Source organism: Oncorhynchus clarkii, chromosome 9, assembly GCF_045791955.1.
Source record: "Oncorhynchus clarkii lewisi isolate Uvic-CL-2024 chromosome 9, UVic_Ocla_1.0, whole genome shotgun sequence".
NCBI classification, from domain to species: Eukaryota; Metazoa; Chordata; class Actinopteri; order Salmoniformes; family Salmonidae; genus Oncorhynchus; species Oncorhynchus clarkii.
This window is the reverse complement of record NC_092155.1, coordinates 51,973,392-51,985,997: the sequence shown is the minus strand read 5'-3', so window position 1 is coordinate 51,985,997 and position 12,606 is coordinate 51,973,392. Positions and strand designations below refer to the sequence as shown.

General features: G+C 42.4%; 1 protein-coding gene across 2 annotated transcripts in view; it reads left to right on the top strand.

The window, feature by feature from the left end:
* Positions 1-12,195, top strand: part of LOC139416515 (GRIP1-associated protein 1-like) — a 39,442-nt gene extending 27,247 nt beyond the window's left edge. For both annotated transcript variants that reach the window (XM_071165214.1, XM_071165211.1), the window contains 2 exons: positions 7,774-7,949; positions 9,956-12,195. In XM_071165214.1, coding sequence (XP_071021315.1) covers positions 7,774-7,949; positions 9,956-10,033 — 254 coding nt within the window. In that variant the 3' untranslated portion in view covers positions 10,034-12,195. The remainder of the gene's footprint in view (positions 1-7,773; positions 7,950-9,955) is intronic.
* The last annotated feature ends 411 nt before the right edge of the window (positions 12,196-12,606 follow it).

Below are 12,606 nucleotides of genomic sequence, written 5' to 3'. Positions count from 1 at the left end.
TATGTTATGTAGTTAGTTTGATAAAAAAAATGTCAAATTGATTGTATAATTTGATTCATTAATGCATACAAAAATGTAATGTAATTATATTGAACTCAATATCTGTCTGGACTAAGTGCCATTCTGCGACAGGCTAGTGCCCCCCCCACCCCAGGGTATTGTTTTGGTATCTTCATACTAAACCTGGTATCGGAGTAAAAATTCTGTTTATTGTGACAACCCTATTTAGGACACACACTGATGCCAGTTTACAGAGGGGTGGAGGTAGGATTCGTAGTACATCCTGTGCCCTGTAACAACCTTTGTTTAGAACCACAAGATGATGGTAATTACTGTGTTTCACACAGTCATCCCCATTTAGAGGAAGTTGATTAGACTTCTTATCCCCTGCTTATAAGAGAAGAGCTTTCCCTTCTACCACTGTCTGTGTGCTCTCCTCCTGTTTTAATTTCATGACTGGCTGATTTAACATTTTAATGCCAGGCTAGATTCCATTATGGCCAGTTTCTTCTAATTGTAAATGTTGTGCTATAAAAGCTGAAGGTCTCCAGTTGTCTGGGCTTGTCAGATTGTGTAAACAGAAGGGTGAAGAAAAAAACATTTCTTTATCTGATATTTTTAAAGGGAAAATAGGTGTGAGATATGAGAGCTAGCACAACTTTTGGTTATTTTCGGGGGAGGGGGTTCTTGCTTACATATTGCTACTGGCTAGTTGCATGTTTTCATTTAGCTGGAATGGTGGCAGTATTTTAGTCTATTCAAATACGGCATTGTGTAAACATTTTACAAGGTTGCTCGTGAACATGACTTGATATATTTTATGAGGGTGTTTTGTCACACTTATTGAAAACAGTTTGTAGCGTTGCTAGGTATTAACATGTTCACGTCTGTCAAAGGGGTGCACATGAAAGCAGACACTCAACCTGATGTTTATGGCGAAGGTGCATAAAGATGGAGAAATTCTGATATGGCGTCTTTGTTTTAGCACTATCGACAGACTTTTTAAACTACTGCGCGCGACATGGTTCAATGGGCCAGTAAATCAGCACAATAATTTTTTCTAATTGCCGTTGTCTTGGAGCTAGAACTGGGATAATTCTATACTGTGCTAATGCCAATACAAAACTGAGGGCAATGTACACTGAACAAAAATATAAACGCAACATGTAAAGTTTTCATGAGCTGAAATAAAAGATCCCAGAAATGTTCCATACGCACAAAAGCTTATTTCTTTCATATTTTGTTCACATCCCTGTCAGTAAGCATATATCCTTTTTGCCAAGATAATCCATCCACCTGACAGGTGTGGCACGTCAAGAAGCCTATTAAACAGCAGGTTCATTACACAGGTACACCTTGTGCTGGGGACAATAAAAGGCCATTCTAAAATGTGCAGTTTTGCCACAGCACAATTCCACAGATGTCTCAAGTTTTCTGGTAGTGTGCAATTGGAATGCTGTCTGCAGGAATGTCCACCAGAGCTGTTGCTGGATCATTTTAATGTTAATTTCTCTACCATAAGCCATTGCCTATGTCATTTTAGAGAATTTGGCAGTACTTCCAACTGGCCTCACAACCACAAACCACGTGTGGGCGAGCAGTTTGCCCGACAATGAACACAATTGTATTTTATCGATGTCAATTTGAATGCACAGAGATACCGTGATCCTAAGGCCCATTGTTGTGCCATTCATCCGCAGCCATCACCTCGTCTCAGCATGATAATGCATGTCGCAAGGATCTGTACACAATTCCTGGAAACTGAAAATGTCACAGTTCTTCCACGGGCTGCATACTCACCACACGTCATCCATGTTTGGGATGCTCAGGATCGATGTGTTCCAGTTCCCGCCAATATCCAGCAACTTCGCACACCCATTGAAGAGGAGTGGGACAATATTCAACAGTCTGCTAAGGAGAATGTGTCGTGCTGTGTAAGGAAAATGGTGGTCACCAGATACAGACTGGTTTTCAAGGTATCTGTGACCAACCGACGCAAATCTGTATTCCCAGTCATGTGAAATCCATAGATTAGGGCCTAATGAATTTATTTAAATTGACTGATTTCCTTATGAGCTGTAACTCAGTAAAATCTTTGAAATTGTTGCTTGTTGTGTTTTATTTTTGTTCAGTATAACATATGGCGAACTTGGCAAACAAGGCATTTGTATAAAGTACATGGGGGCCGCCATCTTAATGCACCTTTGCATCCCTAGAATGATCATACAAAGGCCATATTTACAGCCAGACATACTGTGTAATGTTAGTGCAGCTATTTTTTGGTTCAACAACAGGAGACCGGGTGGGACAGCAGTGGCAAATATCTTTGGTTAAATAACCTTGCCCCCCCCCCCCCCCATAACAGCATCCGAGAATTCCGCAGAGAAGGCTGTGTAGGCTGTGGAAAAATGAAGGGCCTAGCCTCCAGAAAGCAGGCAGTAGGGCACGGTGCTAGATGAGAGCTGACATTAGCAGGATTTAAATGATTCAGGGTGCAGACATGCCTGAGTGAACCCAGCACATATTCAATAATGCAGCAGCCGACTGAGACCTCAGCCCTGCTGGTGAGATGGGAGGCGCACACAGTAATGTTACAGTGCCTGCCAGACTGCCTACCTGGTCAACACAGCCTACTGCTGTCTGTCTGCTCTGCTGCACCTTGCGTCATAACGTAGTCCCATCAGCAACTAAATGACACCACATCATGTTCTTGTAGCTAATGGTAATGTAAACACTTGTGCTGCTGTAAACTGGTGGTGTACACAGTGACAGTTCTTTGATTAATCCTTTTTCAAATGGTTCCAACCTGCTTTCCTCAGCGGATTTTGTTCACTGAGATCTTCCACATCTTATGAAAGGGCTTGATGGATAATGATTCACAAACTCTCCACACGTTACCAGCATGTTGATGAACCATCTCTGAATCAGTTCATTGGGCTTCTGTGGAGGAGCACACTGGCACTCTGTTCTACTTCATTTCTCTATCTATCTCTATCTATCAGTTAGTGTAATAGAGGAAGTGTCTTGACGTGATGTGTAAGACTGCAGTCTGGTGATGGAGAGAGATGGAGAGTGTAGAAGGGATTGTGGGAGTTGGTTAATTGAGCAGTCAGGTACAATGCCGCAGTCATGTGTGGAGTTGGACAGGGAGTTTATTTGTAGATGAGCTTCCTCTCCTGGCTAAGTGCTCTTCCCTGCTGGAGAAGTCAGATTGGGTAAGTTTCCTACTGCTGCAGTCTGTAACCCCTGCCTCTCGCCTAGTATTGTACACGGCTGCTCCCACTGTGACGTAGCCTCTAACCTTTTCATCCAACACTGTTTGTTCTGCATGGAGAACTCCAGGAACTTCACAACCTTCAAGAATGTTAGGATATGAGTCCGTTATAAAGCAGCCTTCAAGTTGACGTTTATAGGTTGTAATTAATAACAATAGGTTAAGACTTGGGAAATGTGTTGTCAAATTACTTGATGGTTATTCTATTTTCTGAACTTGTTTAATGGAAAACCTGTCTTGGGATTGCTCCGCACAAAGTCGTTTATAATGATGAAGTTGTTTTTAAGTGAGCATTGTAACTCTCTTGCAAATGAGCGATTCATCACTGGGAATGACACCTGTAATGGACGAGGGGGTACATTACAAGAAATGACGCATACACTTTAAACAGGCAGGGCTACATTTCTATAGATCTAGCCTGTATTTTTCCTGTCAGTGTTTCCACTTAGCACACTGTGATCCTGTGGGAGTTGAGAGCAGGCAGAGCTGCAGTTAGTTGTAGTGACTCTGGCAGCAGGCAGGGCTGCAGTTGTAGTAGCTGTGTGGTGGCAGCCAGCCACGGCTCACTGTGTTGCTTCAGCAGTTCAGTAGCAGCAGGACCACTTAGATTAGTAACGTTACTGTTCAGCCATGTTGGCATATCAGTGCACTTCTGCAGCACACTGCTCTTAGGAGAAGAAAGACCTGGAAGGTTTCCATGATTCTAGATGAGAAAAGCAATTGTCACCTATTAGGGAGACTGGTGTTTTTTTTCAATGTCTGTAGAATTATTCCCATACCAGGGCAAAGTAGAATAACTATTTGACTACATTTTAGCTAACCCGAGAACGACTTACAGGAGTAATTAGGGTTAATTAGGGTTAAGTGCCTTGCTCAAGGACACAGACCGATTTTTCACCTAGTCAACGCCTTTCGGTTACTGGTCCAACCCTCTTAACTGCTAGGCTACCTGCCGCCCCTGACTAGAGGTATCATTGGTTAAAGGGAGTTGAGAATGTCTATCTTCCATCTGTGATCTCAGCCTGGCTTTCAGCATCAGCGAGCCGGTGTTGCAGATGTCAGTTTGGGTTATGTTATTCTGCTCTGAGTCAACTGAGTCTCCCCTCACTGCACTCAGCGCTAGTCCCAGAAGAAGAGATTGGTTTGGAGAACAAGTATATCTAGGCTATGTTCATGTATTGCTTTAGAGGTTTGTTTATATTTTCTTTTTAATTTGTCAATTAAGTTAATTTCTTAGAACAATCACATGAATATAAGGGTGACCTTTTTAAAGTCAGGACCGTAGCATTTCTGTACTGTATTATAGCAATGATAGAAAGACATTTGTGTTGTCTACTGTCTGCACGGGTGAGTGAAATGCCAAGCAGGGTTGGAACTAATGTTTCCATTGACAATGTGTTGTCACTTACCTTGCCGAGCTTGCAGCTTCTTGATAAGACCGCTGTTCCTTTATCAGCTACAGTACTAAAACACAATTTTGATTTGTCACGGTAAACAGCATTTTTTTTAAAAGACCCATTTCCAAAGTGTCCCGTATGAATTGGGCACCCGTACAAAAGCCACAGAGATTCAGAGAAAGTTAGTCTTAACGTCTGCTCAATATGGGCGTGATGTTTTTAGTGTCAGATTGTGAAAAGTGATCTTGATTGGCTGTGCCTGCCCCACAAAGTGTATACTGAGCGACGAATAGTGTCATTTACAACGTTGGCAGCCGAGGCAGTTCAGACGATCACTGCTCTCGTCCTGTGGAAAACCCTACTTAACAGGGCGACAGTGCAGGAGGGACCCACTTGACTAGTCATGGCCAGAGAAGCACTGCAACTTTCAAGAGGTGACCCTTGTTTCTACAAAGAGCTGGAAATGTCAGCTGTAAACTGGCATCACAACTCCCCCAATAGAAAATATGTTCTCAATTAATCACACCGTAAGCTTGTCCAGTTACAATATCACGCCAATGACTGCTTCCATGATCTTTAGGTAAAGCCAACTGCGTTTAGGGGGACAGTTGCTCAACTCAAATGTTTCATTGCATAACTCAATTTCACTCCTTTAACTTAAACTTCCAGAAGCTTTGGTAATGGGAACACTTTGTTTGAACCTGTGACACTTTAGAAATGGGTATGCCCTAGTTATAATAAACCTGAAAATGTTATGCTTTAAGTCTTGAACTGCGCTATGGGTACGCTAGAAGACCTAAACTCATTATCACACGTGAGGTTCAGTATTTTACCTCGACTGTCGTTGTTTGGCATCAAATGTATACCTGTCATCTTCTTCTCATCAGTCAGACAGATATTTGCTCCAAGGCCTCTAGGAAATTGTTGAGCGGTTTGAGGTTACCTAACCAGGGATCTACAGCTGGCTGTACCCCACCCAGAACAGACTACAATCCATAGAAATGGAGCAGCTGACATAATGTTATCAAGGCAGGAGTGAGACTCTCGAGTGATTGATGTAGGTTAATGAATGGATGATACTGCTGCATTTAAAACATTAATCATGAACATGTAGAACATTGTAACCAGTGTAGTTGAGCTTGCAGACCACCCGAGAGGTGGGGCAAGTACTGCATTGAGCAGAGAAGCATAGCACTGCCACCACCTGTGTTTGAACTGTATGATCCGGCATAAGTCTTGGATGCACCAGAACTCAACACAGATCCAGTACCTTGCCTAGTTAAATAAATACATCAAAACTTTAAGTATTCAAACGCCTTGACTTTATCCACATTTGTTGTGTTACAGTCTAAATATGATTATAAATATTTATTTATTTTGACATTGAGATTTTTGGGCACTGACCCAGACACACTATACCCCATGTCAAAGTGGAATTGGTTTTTTTTTGGGGGGGGGGGGACGACAAATAATACAAAATTAAAAGATGAAATGTCGAGTTAAAGTTTTCAACCCCTGTTATGACGAGCCTAAATAAGTTCAGGAGTAAAAATTAGCCTCCAGTTGCATGGACTCACTCTGTGTGTAATAATAGTGTTTAGCATCATTTTCTTTAATGACTGCCTCATTTTTGTGCCCCACATACAATTATCTGTAAGGCCCTTTAGTCAAGCAGTCCCTCACTGCAAACACAGATTTAACCACAAAGACCAAGGAGGTTTTCCAATGCCTTTCAAAGAAGGTCACCTATTTGTAGACAAAGCAGACATTGAATATCCCTTTGAGAATGGTGAAGTTATTAATTACACTTTGGATGGTGTATCTATACACCCAGTTACTACAAAGATACAGGCTTCCTTCCTAGATCCGTTGCCGGAGAGGAAGGAAACCGCTCAGGGATTTTGTGACTTTAAAACAGTTTATTGGCTGTGATGGGGGAGAACTGATGATGGATCAACATTGTAGTTAGTCCACAATACTAACCTAGTTGACATGGTGAAAAGGAAGCCTGTACAGAATAAAAAATATTCCAACACATGCATCCTGTTTGCAAGAAGGAACTAAAGTAATGTGGCAAAGTAATTAACACTGTTGTATTCAGGACAAAAAGTTATGTTTGGAGCAAATCCAATACAACACATTACCACCACCCATATTTTCAAGCTTAGGGGTGGTTGCATCATGTTATGGGTATGCTTGTAATTGTTATGGACGTGGGAGTTTTTCAGGATAAAAATAAATGGAATGGCGCTAAGCACAGGTAAAATCCTAGAGGAAAACCTAGTTGTCTGCTTTCCACCAGACACTGGGAGATTAATTCACCTTTCAGCAGGACAATCTAAAACACAAGGCCAAATCTACACTGGAGTTGCTTACCAAGAAGACAGTGAATGTTCCTGAGTGGCCGTGTTAGTTTGGACTTAAATGGGCTTAAATCTATGGCAAGACTTAAATGGTTGTCTAGCAATGATTAACACCAATTTGACAGAGCATGAATAGTTAAAAGAATAATTGAGAAATATTGTACAATCCAGGTGTGCAAAGCTCTTTTGACTTGCCCAGAACTACTCACAGCTGTAATTGCTGCCAAAGGTGATTCTAACATGACTGAGGGGAATTAATACTTATGTAAATGAGAGGTTTCTGTATTTCATTTTCAATACAATTTTCTTTTAATCATGTTTTCACTTTCTCATTATGGGGTATTGTGTGTCGATGGAAAAACATATATTTAATCGGTTTTGAATTCAGGCTATAACACAACATGTGGAATAAGTCTAGGGGGGTATGAATACTTTTTATGAAGGCACTGTACAGCAAACAATTATATTTTTACTAGAGACATACAATTTCATTAGATAATGTGGATTAGAGAGAAGTCCTGCTCAATTCCTGTAACCCATTGAACATTGATACAACAATAATTCACATTGAAAGAATTGCATGCGTCTTGTTACAAATAACAATGTTCATTAGATATAATTCATGGGCCAGTTAACTACGGCCCTAGGTTTTTCCCTGGGTTTGTCAAACACTCTAGTTCAATGAAGCATGCCGGAGGTTGGTATCCTTTAATTGATTTGTTCCCTCTCTCCCCTGCAGCACATGGTGCGGTGGCGGTGGCCAATCACGGTGGCCAGGTGGGGGGCCATGGACATGGTCTGGGCTCTGTGCTCCGGGACCTGGTGAAGCCTGGGGACGAGAACTTGCGGGAGATGAACAAGAAGCTGCAGAACATGTTGGAGGAACAGCTGACAAAGAACATGCATCTACAGAAGGTAGGCTGCTGTACACTACAGAAGGTAGGCTGCTGTACACTACAGAAGGTAGGCTGCTGTACACTACAGAAGGTAGGCGGGGTTGGGGAAACCGTTGCTGTTGAGGGTGGTGGTCATGCTAGTGAATTAAATGGTTTGTGTTCCGTAAACACATTGGATGTGTTTTTAAGTGGACATCCCTGGGGCCTGTAGTTAAAGTGTGGGGATCCATACCAATGACCACTGACTGGGTGATGTGTGTGTAGTCAGTGTGACTGTGCGTGTGTAGGTGGCATGTCTGCCTGTGTGTTGCTGTCGTCCAGCTCTGAGACTAGCGCATCATGGGGGGGGGGGGGGGGGGGTATTCATCACAGGCCAAGGCGTGGGCGCTCCTTAATGTTCAAATGGTTTTCTATGCAGAAATAGAAATGGGTCTCCTCCAAGCAAAGCATGGTGGCGCAGTCTCATTTGTTTGATGGGATTACAGTGTGGTGTTTCTATCTTCATGCAGATTTTTACCTCAGAACACAAACCTATCAAATGTCTACTGGCATTTTGTGGTGAAGTAATGGGGGGAGGGCTCTTTCCACTGTCCATACTGAGTGGTAACTGACCCTGCTCTGTTTAGTGTTGCATCAGTAATACTGTGAGATGTCTGTGTTTAATATTTGTGTGTGTGTGTGTGTGTAAGCTGGTTAGCTACAGTGAGGGGGTGTAGTGCTGTAGTCGGTCTTGGAGACAGTCTGGATCCTTGGCTGTGTAGTGTGTAGGAGTGCTGCGTGCCCATGGGGAGTTGTAGGTTACACAATCACCCGGCTTAAACTTTGGCTTGGAAGACACCCGAGAAATCTAGGATAGGACTTGCAGGCACTCTGGCTCTGCGTAAAAATAAAGCTAGCCTGAAATTCTGTTCTAGTCCTCTTCGATATCCAAAATTAAGAAATATACACTTTTTATTTTATTTATAGACAGCCGAGCCGATGATCCTCTTTGACATTGTCATCGTAAAATATAATAATTTATGCATGATACATTTTCTGAGAACTTTATGCATTGGTTTTATGCAGATAGGAGCTCAATTACAGTGCCCAAAAATATGCCAAGGGATAGACTGTATTCAAAATTACTCATCCAAGAATGAGACATGGAGAATTGTCATTCAGTCACAAAGCCTTTACATGGCAGCTGGAAGAAGCGGCTGCAGGCTCTTACATGAGCATCCCAACGCTGGTGGCAGTTGTACCATGCTTGTTAACAGCAACATAACGGTTTGCTTTTATCCAAATTTAAATGAGAAAAATCTTGATCTGATTAAACAGATAAGAGGGTGCTCAAGGGGAGAGCAACCATGTGTAGCTGCCCCTATCCCTCTCCTCCTCCTCCTCTGCTAATGCCTTTCCACCCACCCCCTTCCCTCCCTCCTGCTACCAAGCAGCCCTTCAGGCATAAGCTCCTAATCATGCACTAGAACATGATGAAGCAGTGTCACAGCCCACCAGAGCAGAATGACAGGGCGCCATGGCGGAAGTGCAAGACGGTTGTGTTCGCTACTGGTGAACCTGCAGATGGGCAGGCAAGGCTCCTGGTTGCCCCCATCTTCTCTCTGGATTCCAGGGGCAGCGGCGGGCAGCGAGCTCATGAATATTTAGTGCCTGTTGGGGCCGCCAGCCCAGAAACAAACAGGCCTGTTAATATTTCATGGCTCTTGCTTTAGTGAGCACACAGAGGATAGGAACGTTGGCTTTTTATGGGAGGAGATTGTAGCTGAGCCCGAGTCCGTCTGTCTAATGGCTCCCCCGCACCCTCCACGCTATAATTGTCACTGTTACAGTTCTTTTCCAACACCTTGAATCAACTCTCTGAAGTTCAGTAGTCTGTAGCTGAAGTACATCAGAATGGAAGAGGATGCATGATGAAAGAAATGTCTTGCAGTTAGATATGAAGCTGCCAGAAATTAGCAGAGGTTGTTGTTTGTACCCAGCTTTGTGGTATTAAAATAGCAATTTATGTTTTTTTTCTTTTTTTAGGATCTTGAAGTTCTGTCTCAGGAGATTGTCCGTTTAAGTAAAGACTCAAGTTATGGAGCTGGCTCAGCCATGGGCTAAAAGACTGGACCCAGTCCCGCCGACCAGCACTTCTCATTCTCTCTCTCATCACCTGTTTCTGTGGCTAATAAGAGAACACTACACATTCATCCATGCTGACTGACTGAACTTCTGGCCGGGAACGCAGAGAAATGGAGAGAGGGGAAGGGGGGGGGGGGGGGTAGTTATTTTGCAACTGCTTTACAACTGAATGTACTTATTGTAACATGTCTTGGTTCTTTCTGTAACTCTTGAGAAAAATTGTGTATTGTTGCCTGACTTCTATGACAGGCTGCTCTGTCTGCTCCCCCCCCCCCTCCCCCCCACACACACACACACTGGTGTGCTCTGAAGAATGCAACGCTGGCAGGAACCAGGATGCCAGGAAATCTCTAGGACAGTGCATTACTGGTTCACATCTTCAAGAGATTGTTTAATGTCGTGAATAACAAGAGACATTCTGCTTACTCATACAGAGAGGCTTAAGCTGTTGTGTTTTTATTCATTTCGCTAAACTTCAAACTCTGCAACTTTTTTTTGTATGAATCCTGTATATATGAATATGAAAAATCAACTGTAGTAATTTATCGGTCTCGGAGTTAGAAGTATTGCATATGAAGCAAAATTATTGTCAAAGATTTACATCCGGCATAGATTATAGATGCGGTGTCCAGTTGAATATGTCTGGGGAAAATAGCAAGTATCCTAAAGCCAGTAGTACAGTAATTAGACAAAAACCTCAATAGATTGCATAGCCTATCGTCTGACTAGCATTGCGGACTGGACCAAACCACCGGTGTCTCGACTCACTGGGTTAGATCTCTGTGCTCTTTTAGTTTGCACCCAGCACCAGGGCTGTGACTGCAGCAGAGGATGAGGCCTTGGCTGCTTGAGCATCTGCTGTCAACTTGAATAGGCTGTCCAGGAACTGGCTAGATGCCTGCTTTGTGCCCTGCTTTCAAATGTCACTTTGGCTGCTTTCTCTATCCCCAATTACACCCCCCCCCCATGGTTAGATTTATGGATGTAATTCCGGTTTAACTCCACTTTGATATGTTGTTAAGATATGAGATTATAGATGCACTAAGAAACAGAGGATTCTCTTTGGGAGGATTAATTAGTTTGAGAACTAATCTCCCCCTGGCTAAGGTCTAACAGCAGTGTTGGTAGTCTGAGTGAAACTCTTCCATTCCCTCTGGCCAAGCTCATCAGAATGGTCTCTGAGTTTCACATGGACTGGAAACTCCTCACAAATAATTATCTGGCGTCGTTACCCGGCCTTTACCGTTTTTATTAGAAGAACTGGCCCAGTGTACTGGAGTGACGGTCCAGATGAGGGTAGCTTGGATCATGTGAAGTTGGGCTCTTAGTTTGCCTTTGACTAATTTAGCAAATGTATTATTTTAAGTGATTTCTCAACGTGACTGATCAACAGTAGCTTGGCAGATGAAATGTGGGATTGTTTAAGTGGACGTGAACGTGTGTACTGGTGTTAGCCTTTCACACTTTGAGACAAGTTTCCCTTATTTGAGGATGTTTTTACTTCAGACCTCAGTGAAAACTTTAGGAACAAACAGATTGGTTCATTGGAAGCCCCCCCCCCCCCCCCCCCCCGAGTCTTATATCCTGTCTACATATCTGCCTGAAATTAAGAGGGATATAAATGTACATCAGTAGTTAATGTCATTTAACATTACTTTTATCTTTAACATTTTTAAATTCTTTTTTTTTTTTAGCAGTAATCTGTGTAATGCTAAGTTTATACAGTAATGTACCATAGGCATGTTTGGCGGATGTGTTCCGGAACTTTCTTTGAACACCCAGACACCCATTGGAGACAAAATGGACTTTGATTCAGATGAGTATATTGGGTATAATAGGTGATACTGTAGATAAGTACACTCTGCACTTTTTCCAATACATTAAAGATTGTGTGCTTTATTTAAATAATCCTCTCCCCTTTTACCTAAATGTTTGAATTGCGAAACTCGGCTGCAGCAAAGTCCTCATAACTACTAACAGATATAATCATTCAGGGTTTTATTAAAAGATCAAATATACAACCCAGCACTCGACTGCTTCCCCAGTGGACTATTCCTTTCCTTCAGATGTATGCATTTGTCAACTGTTTCTCCAGCTAAATGATATTCATGCAGTGTCAATAAAAATGGCTGTAAAATGTATTCCATGTCTAATCTCTTTGGTGATTTGTCATTTCGGAAAGTAAGAGCAAGTTGTTTCCCTAACTTGTAGAGAATAGAAGGTGGATCTGAAGTTATATTTGCGCTCGTGTTTCTACAGTTGTCAGTATGTATCCCTTACTTATAGCTCAACACCTCCTGTTCGAACACCTGCTGAGTTCATATTGTGTGTAAACTAATATGCCGAAAAAAGGACGTGAGACAAACGACAATCACACAAACATTTTGTGGGATTGTGTTCTTTATAGTTGTTGATGACCGGTCGCTGCACCACTCCAAATGTTCTCTCTCCTATGCCTGCAGTTAGAAAACAACAACTATTATTTGTGTATTCTTTGAGCATTTGATAATTCTGTCCCTGTTGAGAGCGGTGATTCTCAACCTTTTTTTTTT